Raw genomic sequence first — 27207 nt, 5'->3', positions numbered from 1 at the left:
TCAAGGGCTGATAGGGTGCCAGGCGATCGCGATGGAGTACGACCACCCTGTTCCGTTTGACCAGCCGCACCCTGTAGACCACGTCAGACGGCCTCTCAAGAACAGTGCAGGGTCCAACCCACTGGCTCATCAGTTTGGGAGAAAGCCCTTTCTTCCTCTCCGGGCTGTAGACCCACACATGCTGACCGGGCGAAAGTCCTTCCCTGGTCAACTGATGCACCTCTCGGAGCCGAGCGAGGAGGTTGTGGAGGTAGTCCAACCCGGGGTCCCCGCATACTTCCTGCCCGGGGGGAGATCCAAACACCAAGTCCACTGGGTACGAAGCTCATGACCGAACATCAAGGCCGCTGGAGTGCACTTAGTAGACTCCTGGACTGCAGAACGGTAGGCCATTAGGACCAGGGGAAGGTGTTGATCCCAGTCACGCTGCTGGTGGGAGGTCAGGATAGCAAGCTGGGTGGCCAGGGTGCGGTTGAAGCGTTCCACCAACCCATCGCTTTGGGGGTGCAGTGGCGTCGTCCGGGTCTTCCTGATACCCAGCCGCTGACAGACCTCCTTGAACACCGCAGCCTCAAAATTCCGGCCCTGGTCGCTGTGCAGTTCCTCTGGTACCCCGAACCGGCAGAACATCTCGTTGACCAGACGCTCAGCAGTGGTAACAGCACTCTGGTCAGGGACTGCATAGGCCTCAGGCCACTTAGTGAAGTAGTCCATGGCAACCAGGACGTAGCGGTTCCCCTGGTCAGTGGTGGGGAAGGGTCCCAGGATGTCCACACCAACCCGCTCCATGGGAGCCCCCACCTGATACTGCTGCAAGGGGGCATGAGAGCGTTGGGAAGGCCCTTTCTGAGCCGTGCAGGCATCACACCGATGGACATAGAGCTCTACGTCCTGGCGACACCCGGGCCAGTAGAACCGAGACCGGAGTCGCCGCAGAGTCTTGGTAACTCCAAAGTGTCCTGCCCCCGCTGCACCATGAACCAGCTGGAGCACCCTGGACCGCAACTGTTGAGGTACCACAAGCTGGAAGACCTCACGGTGACCCCCGGGAGCCTGCCAGCGGCGATAGAGGAGGCCGTTTCGGTTTGTGAGGTTGGCCCATTGGGAGTAGAGAGCCTTGGTCTCGAGGTCCAGTGCAGATACCTCTGGCCATGATGGTCTCTGACCGGCTCCAATCCAACACTGAACCTGGGAAAGGGCAGGGTCCTGGTTCTGGTCGTGTTGCAGCTGTTGGGGATCCATGGCCTCCAGACCCTCAGTATCCCCTGCGGCGGACTGGACCTGAAGACTGCTACAATGCCCACCTGGAACAGAGTCATTCTCAGGGTCGCCCTGTGGTGACGCGATCACTGAAGTCATGCCCTCCCGGTCCTCCAAGCGTTGGCAGTACCTGCACTGTTTTTCCTCACAAGGGCGTCGGGAGAGGGCATCTGCATTGGTGTGGAGACGTCCCGCCCTGTGACGGACCTCAAAGTGGTAATCTTGCAACGTCTCCAACCACCGGGCTAGCTGTCCCTCCGGTTCTTTAAAGCTGAGCAGCCAAGTGAGGGAAGCATGGTCTGTGCGCAGGAGGAACTTCTTCCCGTAGAGGTAGGGTCTGAAATGGCGGAGACCCAGGATGATGGCCAGCAGCTCTCGACGGGTGACACAATAGTTCCTCTCCGGTCTGCTGAGGGAATGGCTGTAGTAGGAGATGACCCGCTCCCCCTCAGGGCCTTCCTGCGACAGTACAGCCCCCACCCCTGTGTTGCTGGCATCGGTGTCCACGACAAAAGGGAGCTGCAGGTCTGGGTAGGCTAGCACCGGTGCCTCAACCAGTGCAGATCGGAGCCGATCAAATGCCACGGCACTGTCCTCACTCCAATGGAACTCCCGGCCCTTCTGTGTGAGCCAGTGCAGGGGGCTTGCAATGGTAGCAAAGTCCTTGACGAAACGCCGGTAGTATGATGCCAGGCCAAGGAAACTCCGCAACTCAGCAGTGTTGCCCGGAATGGGCCAGTCTTTCACAGCGGCCACCTTCGCAGGGTCAGTGGAAACCCCTGCTCCGCTCACAACGTGACCCAAGAAGGTCGTCTCCTTTCGGAAGAGATGGCACTTTTTGGGGTGGAGGCGAAGGCCAGCCTGGCGGATAGCGTGGAAAACAGCAGTCAGGTTAGCCAAGGCTTTCTCGAAGTCTTTCGCGTGGACGAGGAGGTCATCCAGGTAGACCACACAGCAGTCGCCGGGGATGTCAGCCAGAACCCTCTCCATTAGGCGCTCGAATGTGGCTGGGGCATTGCAGAGGCCAAAGGGCATCACCTTAAACTGCCACAGTCCCTGGCCAATGGAGAAAGCAGTCTTTGGGCGGGCCTCTGGCGTCAGCTCCACCTGCCAGTAGCCACTGCGCAAGTCGAGGGAACTGAACCAGCAGGACCCAGCAATGTCGTCGAGGGCATCGTCAATCCGGGGCAATGGGTAGGAGTCCTTGCGTGTGATGCTGTTGAGTAGACGATAGTCGACACAAAACCGCCAGGTACCATCCTTTTTCCGAACCAGTACAGCCGGGGCTGCCCAGGGGCTGTTTGAGGGTTCGATGATGCCCGCCTCTGCCATTTCCCTGATCTTCTGCTCTGCTGCGCCACGCTTGGCAAGGGGAAGGCGACGAGGGCGGAGGCGGATGGGCCGTGCATCCCCAGTGTCAATGTCGTGTTGTACCAGGCTGGTTTGCATGCAGTCCTCATCCTTGGCTGCAAAGATGTCGGCAAACAAGTCTAGTATCTCTCGCAGCTGCCGTCGCTGATCAGCCTGGAGACCCTCGCAGCTCCTCTGGTATAGGTCCTCGACAGCTTGCTTGGTCTCTGCAGACAGTTGCGGCACTGCTGGTGAAGGGGAGGCCCCTTCCCCCGCCAGCAGTGACAGGTCCTCAGGCTTCCTGACGCTGGCTGAAAAAGTGGAGGCAGGCAGCGGGACTTCCGTTGTGGTGTGGAGCTTCACAGCCTCCGTGCCCAGGTAAAGGATTGCTCGGGACACGTCCACTGTGGCCTCCCATTTGGCTAGCAGGTCCAGGCCAATGATGCATTGGTCCTGGATGCTGGCTAGCCAGAACTGGTGGTCCACGCTGCAGTTAGCAACAGTCACCGGGAGGGATCTTTCCCCCTTAACTTTGGCATGCTCCCCCGTGACTGTGGTGATGTGGAGCTGAGTAGGCTGCCAACCCTGCGGTATTGGGCCATCAGAACCAGGGAGGACTCCAGCCTGTACTAAGGAGAGCGTGGACCCAGTGTCTATCAGGGCTCTACAGGTGGTGCCGGCAAGGTCACAGTCCAGATACAGTCCCCGTGTCTGGCCAAGCCGGCCAACCCGCAATTGTGATTCGGAGGACAGAGTGGTGGCAGGGGGCAGTCCCTCCGTTGTGCCACCCCGCCTCAGTTTAACGGCAGCTGGGGTGCCAAGCTTTGTGGGCTTGGTGCTGGACAGTAGCGTGCGATGTGGCCTGGTTCTCCGCACCGATGGCAGTTACCCCTGGATTGGCCTCCTGCTCGCCTATTCCCTCGCCAAGATCGCCAGGGTGGTGTGTTGGTGGTTTGGCGGGCCTCCTCCTCCTGGTCGCTCCTTTCGTAGTCTGTTTGGCGCACTTGGTGACTTATGCCAGGGCTGCGTGCACCTGGGCTGAGCACATGCTCCACTCTTTCGGCCTCAGTTAGAGCTGCCGCCAGGGTTCCTGGTGCATGCAGACGGATGTGCTCTTGTAGTCTTTTTGGCTGGAGACCCCGGACAAAAGCCTGGAGAGCAAGCTCTTCTTGTGCTGCAGCATCAAAAGCAGGGTACCCTCTACGTGTCTAAAGACGTAGGTCAGCAGCATAAGCACCCAGACTCTCCTCTTGTCTCCGTGGGCGGCTAGCAAGTTTATCTCGGGCATCATCTGCATGTGTACGGAGGCCAAACCTGCTCTGCATTGCTCTGGCAACAGCAGGCCAACTTAAACCCTCTTCTGGCTGAAGATCTATGAGGATCTGCAGGGCCCTGCCTCCCCATTATAGCGTGGCAGCTTCATGCTCCCCCGAACAGGAGCCCCTGATGGCAGTGGCGGCTGCACTTGGTCCTGGAGACAGTTGGCGTTGTCCCCCTCGGCTGCCAACGATGAGGGTGTGCTGCTCCCAGGCATCACCATGAGTGGAGGCTGACCGGTCGCTCGTGGTCTTGGAGCCTGCAGCATGCCTTGGCGGCTCCGACAGCTCCCCAGTGGGCGGGGGTGTGAGGCTCCATCTGGTAAGCCCCACAGATCTTCCCCTGGCTGGCTTGCTGCTGCCCGGGGCTCTCCCCGCTTCTTCAATTGTGCTCCATTCACTGCTTCCAGGTGAGTGATAAGCTCCTCAATCTTCCTCAGCTCCTCTTCCTCTTTCAGAATAGTGGCCATGCTCTTGGAATCCCACTTCTGACACCAATGTGGCATGCAGAGGAATCTTTACAAAGAAGCTCACAGAGAGAGATTGTTATTCAACCCCAAGCTGGTAGGGGGAGCTCTTTATTACAACACACACTGATGCTACACTATGCTTCGAGGGTCATCAACAGCATAACAGAACTCACCCATGGTTGCATTCATTCTATAAAACAACACTGTAAGTGCCTTTGAACTGCAGTACAAACACAACATTCAAGATAACAGTTAAAAGTAGTGTAACCATAAACAACAAAACAAGAACATCCAAACAGCAGTCCCAAGGCATGATGGGAGAGAACTAGCCGCTCCCCCAACACGCCACAATATGGTAATGTATTGTTAAAACTTATTTTTTTAAGGGTTATGGAATTGTTTCATGTTCTTCTTTTTTAACTACAGTTTAATGAAAATAACTCTCCTTGTCTCCATTATTATATGGTCAGATTATGCTTATGGTCTACAAAGTTTGATTGTTCGTATCAATGTATATTTTCCAATAAGAAGAAGAAAGTGATTATTACTGTATTAATTTTTAAAGGTAATATATAGAGAGAGTTGAATAGGCAGACTTTCATTATGCAGAATATTACTTAAGCATTACTTAATTACTTAGTAATTACTTAGGCTGCTACGATACTTAAAGTTATTTACAGAAGAATTTGTGTCTCCTTAAGTAAGTACAGGGTACTTGTGCTTTATTTGCGTGTCAAGTTATAAAGTGTTACCCTCTCTGTTCTCTGACTTGACAATCATCTCCGCTTTATAAATCTGTGGAGCAAACGGAAGGGCAAGGCTGCAACCTAACCAAATATGTTTTAAATGGATAATTCAGATAATTAAGAGCAATGAGTTTTCAGTGAGTTTATTTAGCAAAGGGCCAACGTTGTAATTTCTTTTTGAGGTTGTTGATAACTAAACTCACAGTCAACTGAAATTCCTGTGTGTTATGGTTATTTGCACTCATATTCAACTCCTCCCTGAGTGGTTGGGGCGTGGGTTACAATACTTTAGTCAGACTGCAGCCTATTCTGGTGTCTACCATTGACTTTCCTTATCTTAACCCAGACATGCTGCAGTTTGGAGGAACATCTCTGTAACCAGCAGGGTCGGTAGCCATGCCTCCACCCTGCTGGCTGTCAGAAGAACATGATTGACAGTTTCTATGTCACCATGAATAAACATCTCATCCATGGAAGGCACAGCTCCTTTGGGGCATTTGGACATAAACTTTAAAAAACCCCATTTTGTATTCAATTTGCTAATGTTAGTGGTGAATAACTCACAGACAAATTTCAATGCTAACAGTTGTTTTTTTTGTTTTGTTTTTTGTTTTTTTTTGTTTTTTTTGCTAACAGTTTTAATTTAAGAATGAGATACAGTTCACTCTACAAAGTAAAGGTCTACAGAAAGCTTTCTTTTAATCGTACAGAAAATTCAGCTCCAGTTCATTGCACATGATGCCTGATTGCTTGCATCATAGCGATGGTGTGGAAATACAGAGAAAGAAACAGCACTGAGAAAGAAAAACACAGATCTTTGTGCTTTTTACTGATGCATTATAGAGTTGATTCACAATTACATAATAATGTTTCCACAGATAGACGGGAGCTCAGTTTCACAGTCCATGCTCTCTAAGCATCCACTCTTTTCCTCTGCAAGAAAACCAAAATAAAACACAAAAATCACACTCAGTCAGTGCTACTCAGACTAAAAAGGTTTCCAACATGGGGTGACAATGTTTAGCAAATAAGTGTAATTTTAGTTTGTTCAGTACTAACTGTGAAATTACAGTATTTGTAAATGGTAATGGTATTTACATTAAAGGGTATTTGTCAAGAAGACTGACACAAACAGTGATTAGCTGTTTTACTTCCTGATTCACAGCCATTTATGTTACTCAATTCAGTGTTCTGTGCCTATATATAAATGTCCCTGTCTTTTTAATCTGTTTCACCCACCATGTTTGTACACAATACTTACAGTTATTTTTTGTACCGCACAATTAACATCTTAGTGAGTGGACAACATTAATCCACATATTAATAACCCAGTACATAGAAGTTTTGAACATAACATGATAGCTTTGTGTAACTTCAGAACACTGTATTTTTTTTTTTTATTTCTAAAATCTCAATTATTTAATGATGCATCACTGGGAACACAAACTGTAAATATTCTAGGATAAAAAACAATGCTCAGTGCAATAATAAGAAAAGAAAAATATACTTTAATACATACTTTTAAAACACTTGATAGAGTAGTAATGAGTTTGAAGTGATAATCAAAATAAATGAATCCAAATAAGATTGTTTTGTTTTTTTAAACACTTGACAGACTTACCAGTAAAAGTTATTTGCAAACAGTGGTGCTCATCTTCGGCTGTGTCTCCATTACAAAAGTCAGCAAAAGCAGACATTCCCAAATAATCACTCCAGGACCAAGAAGGATTCTGTTAAAGCAAAATAAAATATTATATAAATTCATATTCATAAAAAAAACAATTGTTTCTCAAAATCTTAGACATCGTGCTATTTACCCCTGGACTATTATGGCCTCCAACCCAAAATTCTCCATGATCATGTCCAGCACGCTTCAGCTCCGCTTGAATCTCATAAGCTTGAAAGTCATCATACACAGATGCAAGCTGTCCTCCATGAGAGTGACAGTTATTCTACGATGGAGATAAACAGCATGGAGTGACCAAGAAAATGTAAGATTTATTAATAGGAAAAAAGTCATCCTTGTTACCTGAGCATCGTCCCAGGTCATGTTTTCTGGAACAAAGATGAGGCACTGTTGACTGTGCATACTCCATCCATCTGGGCAAGATGGATGCCAGCCCCCAAATGAGTCATCTGCAAACAAATAACAAATAAAGAAGAAAGCATGAAACTGAGTCTGCAGTGTAGATTTTCCTTATGTTCAAATTGAATTTTAAAGAAGGAAAAAAAATAAAATAAATCCATATACTCCAATAAGTATACCCACCTTCTGTAGATGGTGGAGATGGTGGTGTTCCCCAGTTGTCTCCATCTGCATGAGTTAAAATGTTCTTTTGTTGCAATTAACTTCATGGGGTAAAAACTTTCAATATTTACTAGTGGATAAAAAATTATTCTCATTAAAAGACAACTTTTAGATTCACCTGGCACAGTTGTTTCCTCTGGAAGAGCTGCAAAGACAGTTTGAACCACAGATATTTTTTTCAGTGTATCATTGCTGTGGTGTCATTGATTACCTTCTACGTTTTACAACATTAAAAAGAAATACAAAATGCAGGTAAATTACAGAAGTGAAGAGATATTAGCAAAATGTAAACTAAGAATTATGTCACTTAGCATGTCCTTATGTACAGTATAATAAATGTATGATTACACAAGCTTATAATGTGTATTATATTACATTATTGTACAATATTTTTAAAAACAAATCGTAGATAAAGAAGAACACATGAAAATGAGTCTGCTGTGTAGACTTTCTGTATGCCTGACTTTTGGAGGAGAAAAGAAGTAATGTACTCCAAGTGAAGGTTATGGCAGTACTCCCAAACAGTCTCCATCTGCATTAGTTGATGTTTTTGGTTGCAGTTAGTATTGTAGATTAATCGCTTTAATTATTTACTAGTGGATCAAAATAGAGTATATTCCCACTAAAAGACAACCTTTATATTCACCTGGCACAGTTGTTTCCTCTGGAACAGCTGCAAAGACAGTTTAAAATACATTTTATTTGACACACAAATATTGTTTGTGATTAGTAACAAAAGTGATTAAAAAGAAGTAGAAAATTTGTGATGCAAGTTACTCACAGAAGTGAAGCGATATTGGCAAAATGCAAACAAATCAAACTCAAATTGATCAGCATGTCCTTATATACAGTATAGTCATGGTATATCTATACATAGGCTTAGATATTATATGAAATTACTGTACAATGATTCTCATTCATGTTTAGACAAAGAAAAAGTTCCGATTGTTTAATTCAGTTTTGCAAAGCCTTGACACTTTTTTTTTTTTTTACAAACATGGGTTTAAGACAAAATTTAAGATATTCCATTCTCTGGTTATGTTTTGCATGTATATTCTATATATACAGTGTGCATGTATAGATAATGTAGAAAAAGTGAGAGAGGAACTTCTGTGTTTTAAATACTCACACAGACTGTGTGTGAAAGTCATCATGACACACACATGCAGAAACACAGTCAGCATCTTCATGGTGCAGAAATTAAATCTGATGATAACATATGAAAAATATATTAGGAAATGTTACATTTGCAGTCAGCTCATAATGTACTGTACTGATATTTCATAGATACTTATTAATTATTAATTAATAATAAAATAAAGAAATCTTCTGTGAAAATACCTTTTGTTTGTCCTTCTCAGTGTCAGTTTGCCTGCGTTCAGGAACTTTATGCAGCTTCAAATCAGTATAAATGACTAATTCAAACATGATCCAAAGCTTTTATTTGCCTGACAACACCCTCATCCTTATCCAATGAATTTGTTTGTTCCAGAGACAGCTCACCTGACCTTTCTCCAGAATAAGCAAAGCAAACTTTATAACATTCATGTGTACTCAAGGCAGTGGATATATAAACAAAAGCAAATAATCATTGTCTATTGTGGATTTCTCTCTACATGTCACTTGACGTGTACAACACATTATGTTTGTGGCTAGTCCTAACAATAATAGACCACAGAGACACCACACCTGTGCCGCATCCTTTCACAAATACTTTCACATGATGAAGCTGACCCTGCTTGAGGCCAGCTGAGAACAAGCCCATGGAAGTCAATTTAAGCCGAGCATACACTGAACACTAATTCTTTATAATGGTAGAATGACAAATTGATTATTATTTATTTTCTGGAAAAATGACTATATTATATTGTAAATGTTGGAGGCTCAACCAATGAAACTGGGGCTAGACTACCCTAGTTTACACACTGAATGGGAAGATATAGGCAAAAAAATGTATTTCCACCCTGCCATCATCACTTGTACAGTGTGAGTAAAAGAAAACATAATTAAAATATGATGTGTTAAATTGGTTAGATGAGAGGGTTCTGCTGTAGATCAGAGGAAAAGGGAAGGATGTGTGAATGTCTGTGTGTTTCAGTTTGGTGTAGCTATAGGCCCGAGTGTGTGTAATTGTGTAGAGGGAGAGGAATTTATGGATACTGGGGGTCATCCTGTCATAAAAGGAGACAGGAAGCTACAGTTGGGGGATACTTGTACCTGAATGTAATAAAGCTCATAACTGTCATTACTTAGAAGTAGGTTTGCAGGAGACTCTCCACATGCTTAAGCTGTAAAAGTAAGACAACAAGAGGCCAATGACCCAGTGGATGCAGAGTGGGGGTCTCAGTGTTTGTAATATGTTAACTCGGTTTTGTATGTTTTCTAAAGTAATTTGGTGTAGCTTGGGTGAGGGGAAATGGACTTTTATGCCCAACAGAAAGTGACATATACAAAGACACACACAGTGCTTTAACTGTTATGATGCACACACACCCACACACACACTCACTCACGTACACACACAGGCACTCACGTGTTCGCGCATACATACACAAACACAGAGTGCACAACACACCATGTGGGTTTTATGATGGAGTCGCTTCTATAAAACTGGTTAAAACAGACAAAGCAGTGAAGATCTGCAGAGGGCCTTGCACATCTCCCCTTCTAGAAGATGCATGCATAACTGAAGATGAATAAAGGTTTTGTGAAATGACTACTGAGTCCGGTGTAGTGGGCGATCGTGGCTCAAGAGTTGGGAGTTCGCCTTGTAATCGGAAGGTTGCTGGTTCGAGACCCGGCTTGGACAGTCTCGGTCGTTGTGTCCTTGGGCAAGACACTTCACCCGTTGCCTACTGGTGGTGGTCAGAGGGCCCGGTGGTGCCAGTGTCCGGCAGCCTCGCCTCTGTCAGTGCACCCCAGGGTGGCTGTGGCTACAATGTAGTTTGCCATCACCAGTGCGTGAATGGGTGGATGACTGGATATGTAAAGCGCTTTGGGGTCCTTAGGGACTAGTAAAGCGCTATATAAATACAGACCATAGTCTCTGAAGGCCTGAGTACTAAAAAAGAACAGGGGTGAAACTGCTTTTCAGAACAACAGATTGGATCTTTTGATGAGCGTTTTCATGAGAGAAATATAGTTATAGTATTTACTGTAATTCACCATGCTTTCAAAGCCACTGTTACAGATACAGACTTGTGCTACTAACGCCCATTAAAAGAAAACAAACAAAAAACAACATGCATGAATCTGAATCAGGATGTTGCTTTAGAGAAGGACTAGTGAGCAACACCCTTAATAAATAAATATAGTTCCAGTTAAATTCAAGAATGATCTAAAGCCTGCAGTCTTTTGCATTTTGTGGTCTTTTTTGTTTGTTTGTTTGTTTTTTAAAGCACTCTATCATAATTTACACTATGAAATTAGCATGGGAGAAATATAGTTACTATATTGACTGTTGTATGAGGATGTTTTTAAAGCCCTGCTCCCAGCTAAAGACTCACTCTCTCTTCCATAACCACTCTGGTTGGCACCATCAGTCATGCATTAAACTAAATCACCTCACCTTATCTTTCCTGCTTGGCTTCTATGTCCTTGTCTAGTGTGGTCTAATGTTGACCCTCAGAGAGTCTTGTTCTCTAAAACCTAAAGAGTAATGGGTTTGATCAACTGGTCCCTCAATGCAATTGACACCCTTTTCTCAACGAGAAGCCAGGGTGCAGGAGAGCCCGATAGTCCTGGAGGGATGTTTCCTGCTGGATACATGATGGATGGGTGGGAGCAGTGGCATGTTGTCTGCCTTGTACGACTGTCGCTTGAGGACATAAAAGATTTATACCTATTTGGAACCACGATAACAGGGTTCCTGCTGATTTGAGTTGGCTCAGTCCTTGCTTATTGAAGATTGAAGAAAGTGGTTACAGCTGTTCAAAACCCCACAAAGCTAGCTGCTCGAAGTGATGGGACAGGCTGTGAGTACCCACAGCATGCTGCTGTCCACACCGGAAAACCCATACCCTACCCTGTTGCTTGTGATGATTTTTCATGGTGTTACTAGGAACTCAGTCTGAGAAGAGTTCTCTTTTTCTCTCCTCCATTCTCCTGTTTTGTTGTAGATTTCATTTTTTTCTCTTGACGCTACCTGTTCTGAACTGTCTGCCTAATGTGATGTTTGCATATTGTACGTATGGTTGGAAGTGTTCCAATATCGCTGCAGGCAACTGCCAGTGACAAGTAAATGGCTTCATCATCAATTAGGATGTTGTTTTAGAAAGTGCTTAGTGAACACCCTGAAATACCAATTGAATTAAAAAATCTTCCAAACACATTTTTATCCTGTCTCTCTTATCACCACCTCGTGGGTACAGATCGTCACCCTCCCTGAGTCTCTTCTGTTGGAAGTTTCTGTCTTCTGCAAAGACCTTTTTTCCTTTCCACTGTCACAAAGTGCTGCTTAAAGAATGGGATACACCAAAACTCAGAAATCGCTTGAATTCAATGCTAAAACACTTAGTGATGCAGAGGATGAGGAAAACAAATGAACAAAAACTGTTAACTTGGGGGCAAAAAGTATGCTTTCCATTAATTTCCCCTTACATTACATCACTTTACAGAATGTTGCACATTTCACATAATAGCATATTTTTAGCCACTGTTTTTGGTGACTGGTTTGCTCTTACATTGGACTGCAGCATCTGACAAAGTGGATCATGTAATGTTACTCTGTTGCTTGGAGCATCAAGCACATAGGAGTGGTGCAGATCCTATTTGGTGAATGGAGCTTTCTGTGTTAGTCTTGGTGACTTTGATTCCTCCCGCACTCCCTTTTTCTGCAGGGTCCCATATGGCCTAGTTTTAGACTCCCTTTTCTAAAACTGAGCCATATGGTATTTCATTCACTGTTATGCAGATGATAACCAGATTTTTCTCTCTTTTCTCTCTCTCGCATATTCTGCCAGACTGATGCTCAAGTGTGTGTGAAGATATAAAGGCCCAGAGGCTCTCAACTTTTTAAATTATAATACAAAGAAGACAAAAGTGATGATGTTTGTCAATTCCACTTAGACCCCCTTTGTATATTTGTGTTGCTTGGCTCAGTGCATAAAGCCAACTATCACAAACCTCAGGATTAAAGTGGATGCTGAACTCAAATTTGACAGTCAAATCAAAACAGTGGTAAAACTGACCATTTTCCAGTTTAGGCAGCTCGCCAAAATAAAGCCAATACCTTCTGGGCAGCACTTTGAGACAGTTATCTTTGCTACCACTCGATTTCTGTAATGTACATTATATGGAGATTAGTGATTCCTATATCACTCATCTACAGTTGGTACAAATTGCTGCCAAACACCTCTTAACTGGCAAATGTAAATATGAGCATGTTTCTTTCATTTTAGCCTTGCTCAACATACTGCCAAAAATCTTAATTTCTTCTTAATTTAAACATTTTTTTTCAAATACCTTAATTGTCTTGCCCCACACTACCTCGCTAAACTGCTACAGCCTTATATACCCTTCTGTTCCCTCCATTCAAGCATAAAACAGGAAAACCATTGTTGTGTCTACACATAACAGACAACTTAGCAAAGAACCTATTTTAATTTGACTCTTCAAAATCAATCAATCAATCTATCTATCTATCTATCTATCTATCTATCTATCTATCTATCTATCTATCTATCTATCTATCTATCTATCTATCTATCTATCTATCTATCTATCTATCTATCTATCTATCTATCTATCTTTCTATCTATCTATCTATCTGAAAAAAATAAATAAATACATGTGTGACAGACCCAACCCATTTTACATTCAAGTTTTCCACATACACCTGTACAGATTTTAAGCAGTGGAGGAGACTTCACACTTTCGGTAATAAACACTCACCCTCAGCTTAAGTAAGAGCCATCTTTGCAATAAGAAGCACATAAATGCTTCACATTGAAAGTTAACGTGTCTTTCCTGCCACAACAATCAGTTTTCTCCCCCTATATAATCTCCTTGATGCAAATGACGGAGTGTGTGGTGTGCTAACCTAGTAAAATGAGAAGTGTACTTCAAAAGTACAGGTTTGGTGTTTGATGTTGTTCACAAAGAGGTAGATGTCAGCACACTATTATCATTGGTTTGGGTACATAATTTCTAAGTTCATAAGTTATTTTGGTCTAACTTGTGCAAACACAATAAAATCCCTGAGTGGATGATTGCTTAAAAAGATGCATTGCATTTCAGTGTTTGTGAATGAATGAATGACACTTTCAGTGTGATACCACCTTGACTATGTACTTCATAGCATCTTTAAATAACTAAAAACATGGTTCATATGTAGAATAGAATAGAATAGAATTCAACTTTATGAAAACATAAACCTCCACATGAGCAAACATCAACCACAATATAACATATGATCGACATATTCAGATTTGTAACAACTCCTATACATTACTCAATAACATTATAACTTCAACCACTTCTATATACATGAAAACACCTTAACCCCACTCCCCTAGCCTGGCACATTGGTTTGCTCCAGGAGCTCATAAGCAGGTGATTGAGCTGCTTGTATTCTTTTGTTCCAGAAAAGAAGCAACCAGGAAAGGTCAGTACTGTTACCTACTGATGGGTAGATGAGGCCTCGTGAAGCGTTTCAGCACATTCCCCAAACTGCATCGACACTGTGTCGACACAGTTTTGCTGTTTTGCTCCATACTGACACCTGCTGGACCTTAAATATCATTGCAGGCAACTTATTTGAGACTCACAACAGACACTGATTCAATGACCTAGTCATACTTATATACACTGTATACACTGTAAGGTATTGTACTTTCCATGGAATCATTTTATATCTTCTATATTACAAATATTGTAGACATGTTTAAAATATATTATGAATGACATTAAGTGAAAATTAAAATGAAAGTATTGTGAATGTAATATTACCCATTTGACTCAGAGTTTATTATAAATTTCTATTCAGAAAAATAGGTTTATCCAATGTTTTTGCATTCAGTCTATTGCATTTTTTGTTTTTGTTTTTACACCATTTCCCCAGCTTTGGAAAACTCACAGGAACAGATGAAGCTGGGGTACACAAAAGCTGTAAAGCCAGGTGGATAAGGTTCTGATAAGATGTCTTCCTATTCCCTCAGTACGTTACACTCTCTCTCCACAATACTAAGGGGTTGGCAGTCCTTTATAATAAAATTCAGGACTGCCTGGTCCAGAGCAGTCTTCCTAGATGAAAATAATAAAACACATATTAATTAAAAAAAAAAATGATGATAAAGATGTTCAGTGTTGTTATGGATTCAAATATTGGAGATGGATACAAGAGGAAAAACCACAATAACAACACTGGTCCGGCCGGGTTGAGTCAAACGATGATTTTAATGTACACGCGTGGGAGATGGACACCGTACGCAGACAGCATCAGATCTCAAAATGGTGGAGCATTGATCAAACTCTTATAGCCTCTAGTGGCCCCACCTAATCATAAAAGCCTAAACATTCACATTCTTTCTCTCACACGGCGCCTAAGCTACGACCTTGGCTCCCTGTTTATCTGCTCCTGCTGAGATGGGGCAGAAAACTCCAGCATGTTCTGTTCTCTTCTAATCAGACAAATAAGGCGATGACTTTCTGTGAACAGTATTTCTTATAACTCAGCAGTATAATGCATCATAAAACAATATCATTCATTCACAATAAATCAGCAGTCTAATGTAATGCAAATGTAATAGTTATCACCTTCTTCTAATTCAGGAGAATAATGCAAACTAAAACTACATAATAATTCACAACCTTTAATTAGGGGTCTAACATGGCATAAGGTAATATTATAATCCCACAGTGTCTATATAGGCCTACCAGTGTTCATTCTTGGTGTGTTTGTCTCCTCATTTTCATGTTTGGCTCTGTAATGCCTAAACACTGGGGAGGTGCTTTTGTTTGTGTAAGAAATGCAGAACAGATGTGACATTTAACCTGCATAAAATGAAATAAATAATTTACACTTCAAGTCACATTGCTGTTTTTTTCTATTCTGATAGATTACACTGAAACAAAGGCAGACAAACTATTACCGGTACCTTATTTGCAGTTAAAAGATCAAAATGATCCCAGACAGCAGAAACATAAATTTTTCTTTCGGGCTCCATTTTGTTATGGAGAGATGTGTATTATTATTATTTTTTTATCTTTGCCAGAGTAATTTTGTGTTTTTTTTTGTTTGGTTTTTTTTTGGTGGCGACTCATTCTGTTGGCAGATATGGATGCGGTACCTTTTAAACACAGTTTGGCACGTTGGCAATTAGCGATACAGCAGCTGTATCGATCACGTGACTTTTTCTTAAAGCGACGCACGCACCGATACAGGCATCGCTAGGTGAGCTTGATACATGCGTCGATGCGTCAGTGTTGCTGGACCCATCACTACTGTTACCACTTCTCTTTTTACATATACGAATAATTTAGGTTATACACAAATGATTAAATGTGACCAGCTGTAACTCAAGTTCTTTTCCTTACACAGGTAGAGTGGCCGGTCCCCCTGTCTGTTCACCTTTCACAAGCAGTCACTTAAATACTAACTCAAAAAACCTAATAAAAAATGTGTTTTTCTTTATTATATAGTTTATAAATGCCAATCAGTCAAATTAATAAAAATACAAGTAAGGGTAATGGAACCCCTAGACGAAAGCTCGTTTTGCAGTATATTTCACAATATGAAAAGGTCATCATCCCGGAGTCTTCCTGCGCTGGCCTGCCTTGTCTGACTCTCTTTCTTACTCTTTTTCTCCCTGCTTTTGTATGTGTGTTTATGTTTTGGGGCGTGTTTTTTTTATTTAGCTCTTACAGCATCGGTTTCCCTCCAGGCTTCCCCACCCAGATGTTAAACCTTGCCAAAGATCTGCAATATTAACCAGTCTGGTCCTCATGGGGTCATCAGAGTGACTATTTTAGCCTGAACCACTCCCTTAGTCATTGTAAGATTGTTGCACTGGCTTGAGGTTTTGTGTTGTGGATTCTGTCCTGGTTATGTTTTACATCAGTTTGTTGTCTTTAGTGCTGGCTAGATGCTGAAGTACCATGACCAAAGCTTGACATCTGAACCACAAAAACCTTTTCAGATCGTTCTAGCCTTACTGATTACAGAATTTCTTGGAGGTTTAAATGTTAAAGTGCTAAAGTCACACATTATAGATTTAAATAAAAGTGAAAAAAAATGGTTTGAAGGTTACAAAACTCAGTTCACAACTAGACTTTCTGATTTACAAGTACAAAATATTTATGACCACAATTTGAGCCCATAGCTTTTCTACTAGTAGGGGCGACTATGCAGAAATATGCTGACAGTCTGAGGAATTTTTCGGACATTTTCTCACAAAGTCAAAGACATTTTTCAAATTGAAAAGGAAAAAAAAGAACTTGTGAATTCCATCAGAGCTCTGAGTGTAAGGATTGTTTCATATGGCAATTTATTGTGAAAGCTTATTTTTTTTAAATGCCCTGTATTTGTATAGTGGAAGTGTCTTGCCCAAGGACACAACGACTTACCTAGTAATTGCTTAGGCTGCTACGATACTTAAAGTTATTTACAGAAGAATTTGCATCTGTTTCCCAGGAAAACACTTCAAAATTAAATGAGATTAAGTGAATCCATAATATGGCTCACACCCCAGAAAGTACAGGGTACTTACAGTGCACTTGTTTCATTGTTTCCTGCAGAAACCTGACTTGTTGCCTGCAAATTGCCTGTAAGTACAGGGTACTTGTGCTTTATTTGAGCGTCAAGTTATAAAGTGTTACCCTGATATGTTCTCTGTCAACCATCGACTCTTTATAAATTTAAGGAACAAACTTAAAGATAAGACTGCAACCTAACCAAATATATTTTAAATGGATAATTCAGATAATTAAGAGCAATGAGTTTTCAGTGAGTTTACAATACTTTAGTCAGACTGCAGCCTATTCTGGTGTCTACCATTGACTTTCCTTATCTTAACCCAGACATGCTGCAGTTTGGAGGAACATCTCTGTAACCAGCAGGGTCGGTAGCCATGCCTCCACCCTGCTGGCTGTCAGAAGAACATGATTGACAGTTTCTATGTCACCATGAATAAAAATCTCATCCCATGGAAGGCACAGCTCCTTCGGGGCATTTGGACATGAATTAAAAAAAAAAAGAAGTATTCAATTGCTTATGGTAGGGTGATTAACACATCACAGAGGAAATTTCTTTCAATGCTAATAGTTTTAATTTAAGAATGAAATACAGTTCACTCTACAAAGTAAAGGTCTACAGAAAGCTTTCTTTTAATCGTACAGAAAATTCAGCTCCAGTTCATTGCACATGATGCCTGATTGCTTGCATCATAGCGATGGTGTGGAAATACAGAGAAAGAAACAGCACTGAGAAAGAAAAACACAGATCTTTGTGCTTTTTACTGATGCATTATAGAGTTGATTCACAATTACATAATAATGTTTCCACAGATAGACGGGAGCTCAGTTTCACAGTCCATGCTCTCTAAGCATCCACTCTTTTCCTCTGCAAGAAAACCAAAATAAAACACAAAAATCACACTCAGTCAGTGCTACTCAGACTAAAAAGGTTTCCAACATGGGGTGACAATGTTTAGCAAATAAGTGTAATTTTAGTTTGTTCAGTACTAACTGTGAAATTACAGTATTTGTAAATGGTAATGGTATTTACATTAAAGGGTATTTGTCAAGAAGACTGACACAAACAGTGATTAGCTGTTTTACTTCCTGATTCACAGCCATTTATGTTACTCAATTCAGTGTTCTGTGCCTATATATAAATGTCCCTGTCTTTTTAATCTGTTTCACCCACCATGTTTGTACACAATACTTACAGTTATTTTTTGTACCGCACAATTAACATCTTAGTGAGTGGACAACATTAATCCACATATTAATAACCCAGTACATAGAAGTTTTGAACATAACATGATAGCTTTGTGTAACTTCAGAACACTGTATTTTTTTTTTTTTTTTTCTAAAATCTCAATTATTTAATGATGCATCACTGGGAACACAAACTGTAAATATTCTAGGATAAGAAACAATGCTCAGTGCAATAATAAGAAAAGAAAAATATACTTTAATACATACTTTTAAAACACTTGATAGAGTAGTAATGAGTTTGAAGTGATAATCAAAATAAATGAATCCAAATAAGATTGTTTTGTTTTTTTAAACACTTGACAGACTTACCAGTAAAAGTTATTTGCAAACAGTGGTGCTCATCTTCGGCTGTGTCTCCATTACAAAAGTCAGCAAAAGCAGACATTCCCAAATAATCACTCCAGGACCAAGAAGGATTCTGTTAAAGCAAAATAAAATATTATATAAATTCATATTCATAAAAAAAAACAATTGTTTCTCAAAATCTTAGACATCGTGCTATTTACCCCTGGACTATTATGGCCTCCAACCCAAAATTCTCCATGATCATGTCCAGCACGCTTCAGCTCCGCTTGAATCTCATAAGCTTGAAAGTCATCATACACAGATGCAAGCTGTCCTCCATGAGAGTGACAGTTATTCTACGATGGAGATAAACAGCATGGAGTGACCAAGAAAATGTAAGATTTATTAATAGGAAAAAAGTCATCCTTGTTACCTGAGCATCGTCCCAGGTCATGTTTTCTGGAACAAAGATGAGGCACTGTTGACTGTGCATACTCCATCCATCTGGGCAAGATGGATGCCAGCCCCCAAATGAGTCATCTGCAAACAAATAACAAATAAAGAAGAAAGCATGAAACTGAGTCTGCAGTGTAGATTTTCCTTATGTTCAAATTGAATTTTAAAGAAGGAAAAAAAATAAAATAAATCCATATACTCCAATAAGTATACCCACCTTCTGTAGATGGTGGAGATGGTGGTGTTCCCCAGTTGTCTCCATCTGCATGAGTTAAAATGTTCTTTTGTTGCAATTAACTTCATGGGGTAAAAACTTTCAATATTTACTAGTGGATAAAAAATTATTCTCATTAAAAGACAACTTTTAGATTCACCTGGCACAGTTGTTTCCTCTGGAAGAGCTGCAAAGACAGTTTGAACCACAGATATTTTTTTCAGTGTATCATTGCTGTGGTGTCATTGATTACCTTCTACGTTTTACAACATTAAAAAGAAATACAAAATGCAGGTAAATTACAGAAGTGAAGAGATATTAGCAAAATGTAAACTAAGAATTATGTCACTTAGCATGTCCTTATGTACAGTATAATAAATGTATGATTACACAAGCTTATAATGTGTATTATATTACATTATTGTACAATATTTTTAAAAACAAATCGTAGATAAAGAAGAACACATGAAAATGAGTCTGCTGTGTAGACTTTCTGTATGCCTGACTTTTGGAGGAGAAAAGAAGTAATGTACTCCAAGTGAAGGTTATGGCAGTACTCCCAAACAGTCTCCATCTGCATTAGTTGATGTTTTTGGTTGCAGTTAGTATTGTAGATTAATCGCTTTAATTATTTACTAGTGGATCAAAATAGAGTATATTCCCACTAAAAGACAACCTTTATATTCACCTGGCACAGTTGTTTCCTCTGGAACAGCTGCAAAGACAGTTTAAAATACATTTTATTTGACACACAAATATTGTTTGTGATTAGTAACAAAAGTGATTAAAAAGAAGTAGAAAATTTGTGATGCAAGTTACTCACAGAAGTGAAGCGATATTGGCAAAATGCAAACAAATCAAACTCAAATTGATCAGCATGTCCTTATATACAGTATAGTCATGGTATATCTATACATAGGCTTAGATATTATATGAAATTACTGTACAATGATTCTCATTCATGTTTAGACAAAGAAAAAGTTCCGATTGTTTAATTCAGTTTTGCAAAGCCTTGACACTTTTTTTTTTTTTTACAAACATGGGTTTAAGACAAAATTTAAGATATTCCATTCTCTGGTTATGTTTTGCATGTATATTCTATATATACAGTGTGCATGTATAGATAATGTAGAAAAAGTGAGAGAGGAACTTCTGTGTTTTAAATACTCACACAGACTGTGTGTGAAAGTCATCATGACACACACATGCAGAAACACAGTCAGCATCTTCATGGTGCAGAAATTAAATCTGATGATAACATATGAAAAATATATTAGGAAATGTTACATTTGCAGTCAGCTCATAATGTACTGTACTGATATTTCATAGATACTTATTAATTATTAATTAATAATAAAATAAAGAAATCTTCTGTGAAAATACCTTTTGTTTGTCCTTCTCAGTGTCAGTTTGCCTGCGTTCAGGAACTTTATGCAGCTTCAAATCAGTATAAATGACTAATTCAAACATGATCCAAAGCTTTTATTTGCCTGACAACACCCTCATCCTTATCCAATGAATTTGTTTGTTCCAGAGACAGCTCACCTGACCTTTCTCCAGAATAAGCAAAGCAAACTTTATAACATTCATGTGTACTCAAGGCAGTGGATATATAAACAAAAGCAAATAATCATTGTCTATTGTGGATTTCTCTCTACATGTCACTTGACGTGTACAACACATTATGTTTGTGGCTAGTCCTAACAATAATAGACCACAGAGACACCACACCTGTGCCGCATCCTTTCACAAATACTTTCACATGATGAAGCTGACCCTGCTTGAGGCCAGCTGAGAACAAGCCCATGGAAGTCAATTTAAGCCGAGCATACACTGAACACTAATTCTTTATAATGGTAGAATGACAAATTGATTATTATTTATTTTCTGGAAAAATGACTATATTATATTGTAAATGTTGGAGGCTCAACCAATGAAACTGGGGCTAGACTACCCTAGTTTACACACTGAATGGGAAGATATAGGCAAAAAAATGTATTTCCACCCTGCCATCATCACTTGTACAGTGTGAGTAAAAGAAAACATAATTAAAATATGATGTGTTAAATTGGTTAGATGAGAGGGTTCTGCTGTAGATCAGAGGAAAAGGGAAGGATGTGTGAATGTCTGTGTGTTTCAGTTTGGTGTAGCTATAGGCCCGAGTGTGTGTAATTGTGTAGAGGGAGAGGAATTTATGGATACTGGGGGTCATCCTGTCATAAAAGGAGACAGGAAGCTACAGTTGGGGGATACTTGTACCTGAATGTAATAAAGCTCATAACTGTCATTACTTAGAAGTAGGTTTGCAGGAGACTCTCCACATGCTTAAGCTGTAAAAGTAAGACAACAAGAGGCCAATGACCCAGTGGATGCAGAGTGGGGGTCTCAGTGTTTGTAATATGTTAACTCGGTTTTGTATGTTTTCTAAAGTAATTTGGTGTAGCTTGGGTGAGGGGAAATGGACTTTTATGCCCAACAGAAAGTGACATATACAAAGACACACACAGTGCTTTAACTGTTATGATGCACACACACCCACACACACACTCACTCACGTACACACACAGGCACTCACGTGTTCGCGCATACATACACAAACACAGAGTGCACAACACACCATGTGGGTTTTATGATGGAGTCGCTTCTATAAAACTGGTTAAAACAGACAAAGCAGTGAAGATCTGCAGAGGGCCTTGCACATCTCCCCTTCTAGAAGATGCATGCATAACTGAAGATGAATAAAGGTTTTGTGAAATGACTACTGAGTCCGGTGTAGTGGGCGATCGTGGCTCAAGAGTTGGGAGTTCGCCTTGTAATCGGAAGGTTGCTGGTTCGAGACCCGGCTTGGACAGTCTCGGTCGTTGTGTCCTTGGGCAAGACACTTCACCCGTTGCCTACTGGTGGTGGTCAGAGGGCCCGGTGGTGCCAGTGTCCGGCAGCCTCGCCTCTGTCAGTGCACCCCAGGGTGGCTGTGGCTACAATGTAGTTTGCCATCACCAGTGCGTGAATGGGTGGATGACTGGATATGTAAAGCGCTTTGGGGTCCTTAGGGACTAGTAAAGCGCTATATAAATACAGACCATAGTCTCTGAAGGCCTGAGTACTAAAAAAGAACAGGGGTGAAACTGCTTTTCAGAACAACAGATTGGATCTTTTGATGAGCGTTTTCATGAGAGAAATATAGTTATAGTATTTACTGTAATTCACCATGCTTTCAAAGCCACTGTTACAGATACAGACTTGTGCTACTAACGCCCATTAAAAGAAAACAAACAAAAAACAACATGCATGAATCTGAATCAGGATGTTGCTTTAGAGAAGGACTAGTGAGCAACACCCTTAATAAATAAATATAGTTCCAGTTAAATTCAAGAATGATCTAAGCCTGCAGTCTTTTGCATTTTGTGGTCTTTTTTGTTTGTTTGTTTGTTTTTTAAAGCACTCTATCATAATTTACACTATGAAATTAGCATGGGAGAAATATAGTTACTATATTTACTGTTGTATGAGGATGTTTTTAAAGCCCTGCTCCCAGCTAAAGACTCACTCTCTCTTCCATAACCACTCTGGTTGGCACCATCAGTCATGCATTAAACTAAATCACCTCACCTTATCTTTCCTGCTTGGCTTCTATGTCCTTGTCTAGTGTGGTCTAATGTTGACCCTCAGAGAGTCTTGTTCTCTAAAACCTAAAGAGTAATGGGTTTGATCAACTGGTCCCTCAATGCAATTGACACCCTTTTCTCAACGAGAAGCCAGGGTGCAGGAGAGCCCGATAGTCCTGGAGGGATGTTTCCTGCTGGATACATGATGGATGGGTGGGAGCAGTGGCATGTTGTCTGCCTTGTACGACTGTCGCTTGAGGACATAAAAGATTTATACCTATTTGGAACCACGATAACAGGGTTCCTGCTGATTTGAGTTGGCTCAGTCCTTGCTTATTGAAGATTGAAGAAAGTGGTTACAGCTGTTCAAAACCCCACAAAGCTAGCTGCTCGAAGTGATGGGACAGGCTGTGAGTACCCACAGCATGCTGCTGTCCACACCGGAAAACCCATACCCTACCCTGTTGCTTGTGATGATTTTTCATGGTGTTACTAGGAACTCAGTCTGAGAAGAGTTCTCTTTTTCTCTCCTCCATTCTCCTGTTTTGTTGTAGATTTCATTTTTTTCTCTTGACGCTACCTGTTCTGAACTGTCTGCCTAATGTGATGTTTGCATATTGTACGTATGGTTGGAAGTGTTCCAATATCGCTGCAGGCAACTGCCAGTGACAAGTAAATGGCTTCATCATCAATTAGGATGTTGTTTTAGAAAGTGCTTAGTGAACACCCTGAAATACCAATTGAATTAAAAAATCTTCCAAACACATTTTTATCCTGTCTCTCTTATCACCACCTCGTGGGTACAGATCGTCACCCTCCCTGAGTCTCTTCTGTTGGAAGTTTCTGTCTTCTGCAAAGACCTTTTTTCCTTTCCACTGTCACAAAGTGCTGCTTAAAGAATGGGATACACCAAAACTCAGAAATCGCTTGAATTCAATGCTAAAACACTTAGTGATGCAGAGGATGAGGAAAACAAATGAACAAAAACTGTTAACTTGGGGGCAAAAAGTATGCTTTCCATTAATTTCCCCTTACATTACATCACTTTACAGAATGTTGCACATTTCACATAATAGCATATTTTTAGCCACTGTTTTTGGTGACTGGTTTGCTCTTACATTGGACTGCAGCATCTGACAAAGTGGATCATGTAATGTTACTCTGTTGCTTGGAGCATCAAGCACATAGGAGTGGTGCAGATCCTATTTGGTGAATGGAGCTTTCTGTGTTAGTCTTGGTGACTTTGATTCCTCCCGCACTCCCTTTTTCTGCAGGGTCCCATATGGCCTAGTTTTAGACTCCCTTTTCTAAAACTGAGCCATATGGTATTTCATTCACTGTTATGCAGATGATAACCAGATTTTTCTCTCTTTTCTCTCTCTCGCATATTCTGCCAGACTGATGCTCAAGTGTGTGTGAAGATATAAAGGCCCAGAGGCTCTCAACTTTTTAAATTATAATACAAAGAAGACAAAAGTGATGATGTTTGTCAATTCCACTTAGACCCCCTTTGTATATTTGTGTTGCTTGGCTCAGTGCATAAAGCCAACTATCACAAACCTCAGGATTAAAGTGGATGCTGAACTCAAATTTGACAGTCAAATCAAAACAGTGGTAAAACTGACCATTTTCCAGTTTAGGCAGCTCGCCAAAATAAAGCCAATACCTTCTGGGCAGCACTTTGAGACAGTTATCTTTGCTACCACTCGATTTCTGTAATGTACATTATATGGAGATTAGTGATTCCTATATCACTCATCTACAGTTGGTACAAATTGCTGCCAAACACCTCTTAACTGGCAAATGTAAATATGAGCATGTTTCTTTCATTTTAGCCTTGCTCAACATACTGCCAAAAATCTTAATTTCTTCTTAATTTAAACATTTTTTTTCAAATACCTTAATTGTCTTGCCCCACACTACCTCGCTAAACTGCTACAGCCTTATATACCCTTCTGTTCCCTCCATTCAAGCATAAAACAGGAAAACCATTGTTGTGTCTACACATAACAGACAACTTAGCAAAGAACCTATTTTAATTTGACTCTTCAAAATCAATCAATCAATCTATCTATCTATCTATCTATCTATCTATCTATCTATCTATCTATCTATCTATCTATCTATCTATCTATCTATCTATCTATCTATCTATCTATCTATCTATCTATCTATCTATCTATCTATCTATCTATCTTTCTATCTATCTATCTTTCTATCTATCTATCTATCTGAAAAAAATAAATAAATACATGTGTGACAGACCCAACCCATTTTACATTCAAGTTTTCCACATACACCTGTACAGATTTTAAGCAGTGGAGGAGACTTCACACTTTCGGTAATAAACACTCACCCTCAGCTTAAGTAAGAGCCATCTTTGCAATAAGAAGCACATAAATGCTTCACATTGAAAGTTAACGTGTCTTTCCTGCCACAACAATCAGTTTTCTCCCCCTATATAATCTCCTTGATGCAAATGACGGAGTGTGTGGTGTGCTAACCTAGTAAAATGAGAAGTGTACTTCAAAAGTACAGGTTTGGTGTTTGATGTTGTTCACAAAGAGGTAGATGTCAGCACACTATTATCATTGGTTTGGGTACATAATTTCTAAGTTCATAAGTTATTTTGGTCTAACTTGTGCAAACACAATAAAATCCCTGAGTGGATGATTGCTTAAAAAGATGCATTGCATTTCAGTGTTTGTGAATGAATGAATGACACTTTCAGTGTGATACCACCTTGACTATGTACTTCATAGCATCTTTAAATAACTAAAAACATGGTTCATATGTAGAATAGAATAGAATAGAATTCAACTTTATGAAAACATAAACCTCCACATGAGCAAACATCAACCACAATATAACATATGATCGACATATTCAGATTTGTAACAACTCCTATACATTACTCAATAACATTATAACTTCAACCACTTCTATATACATGAAAACACCTTAACCCCACTCCCCTAGCCTGGCACATTGGTTTGCTCCAGGAGCTCATAAGCAGGTGATTGAGCTGCTTGTATTCTTTTGTTCCAGAAAAGAAGCAACCAGGAAAGGTCAGTACTGTTACCTACTGATGGGTAGATGAGGCCTCGTGAAGCGTTTCAGCACATTCCCCAAACTGCATCGACACTGTGTCGACACAGTTTTGCTGTTTTGCTCCATACTGACACCTGCTGGACCTTAAATATCATTGCAGGCAACTTATTTGAGACTCACAACAGACACTGATTCAATGACCTAGTCATACTTATATACACTGTATACACTGTAAGGTATTGTACTTTCCATGGAATCATTTTATATCTTCTATATTACAAATATTGTAGACATGTTTAAAATATATTATGAATGACATTAAGTGAAAATTAAAATGAAAGTATTGTGAATGTAATATTACCCATTTGACTCAGAGTTTATTATAAATTTCTATTCAGAAAAATAGGTTTATCCAATGTTTTTGCATTCAGTCTATTGCATTTTTTGTTTTTGTTTTTACACCATTTCCCCAGCTTTGGAAAACTCACAGGAACAGATGAAGCTGGGGTACACAAAAGCTGTAAAGCCAGGTGGATAAGGTTCTGATAAGATGTCTTCCTATTCCCTCAGTACGTTACACTCTCTCTCCACAATACTAAGGGGTTGGCAGTCCTTTATAATAAAATTCAGGACTGCCTGGTCCAGAGCAGTCTTCCTAGATGAAAATAATAAAACACATATTAATTAAAAAAAAAAATGATGATAAAGATGTTCAGTGTTGTTATGGATTCAAATATTGGAGATGGATACAAGAGGAAAAACCACAATAACAACACTGGTCGGCCGGGTTGAGTCAAACGATGATTTTAATGTACACGCGTGGGAGATGGACACCGTACGCAGACAGCATCAGATCTCAAAATGGTGGAGCATTGATCAAACTCTTATAGCCTCTAGTGGCCCCACCTAATCATAAAAGCCTAAACATTCACATTCTTTCTCTCACACGGCGCCTAAGCTACGACCTTGGCTCCCTGTTTATCTGCTCCTGCTGAGATGGGGCAGAAAACTCCAGCATGTTCTGTTCTCTTCTAATCAGACAAATAAGGCGATGACTTTCTGTGAACAGTATTTCTTATAACTCAGCAGTATAATGCATCATAAAACAATATCATTCATTCACAATAAATCAGCAGTCTAATGTAATGCAAATGTAATAGTTATCACCTTCTTCTAATTCAGGAGAATAATGCAAACTAAAACTACAT

The 27207-nt window shown here is 40.7% G+C and overlaps 2 protein-coding genes across 2 annotated transcripts; both read right to left on the bottom strand.

Moving 5' to 3' along the window:
• Positions 1 to 5829: 5829 nt before the first annotated feature.
• On the bottom strand, positions 5830 to 8856 carry LOC113017882 (lactose-binding lectin l-2-like). Its single transcript, XM_026160992.1, has 9 exons — positions 8792 to 8856; positions 8580 to 8656; positions 8097 to 8123; positions 7569 to 7595; positions 7412 to 7456; positions 7172 to 7278; positions 6960 to 7094; positions 6764 to 6872; positions 5830 to 6075 (listed from the first exon to the last, which is right to left on the bottom strand). Exons 2-9 carry the CDS (start codon positions 8638 to 8640, stop codon positions 5999 to 6001), a joined length of 588 nt encoding a protein of 195 aa, XP_026016777.1. The 5' UTR covers positions 8641 to 8656; positions 8792 to 8856; the 3' UTR covers positions 5830 to 5998.
• Positions 8857 to 17760: 8904 nt separating this feature from the next.
• On the bottom strand, positions 17761 to 20791 carry LOC113017881 (lactose-binding lectin l-2-like). The gene is made up of 9 exons (XM_026160991.1): positions 20727 to 20791; positions 20515 to 20591; positions 20032 to 20058; positions 19504 to 19530; positions 19347 to 19391; positions 19107 to 19213; positions 18895 to 19029; positions 18698 to 18806; positions 17761 to 18008 (listed from the first exon to the last, which is right to left on the bottom strand). The coding sequence occupies exons 2-9, from the start codon at positions 20573 to 20575 to the stop codon at positions 17932 to 17934; spliced, it is 588 nt and encodes a 195-aa protein (XP_026016776.1). The 5' UTR covers positions 20576 to 20591; positions 20727 to 20791; the 3' UTR covers positions 17761 to 17931.
• Between the last annotated feature and the right edge of the window lie 6416 nt (positions 20792 to 27207).

This window comes from Astatotilapia calliptera, unplaced genomic scaffold (assembly GCF_900246225.1).
Source record: "Astatotilapia calliptera unplaced genomic scaffold, fAstCal1.2 U_scaffold_25, whole genome shotgun sequence".
NCBI classification, from domain to species: Eukaryota; Metazoa; Chordata; class Actinopteri; order Cichliformes; family Cichlidae; genus Astatotilapia; species Astatotilapia calliptera.
Note: the sequence above shows the minus strand (reverse complement) of the source record. Positions and strands in the feature narration are given on the sequence as shown.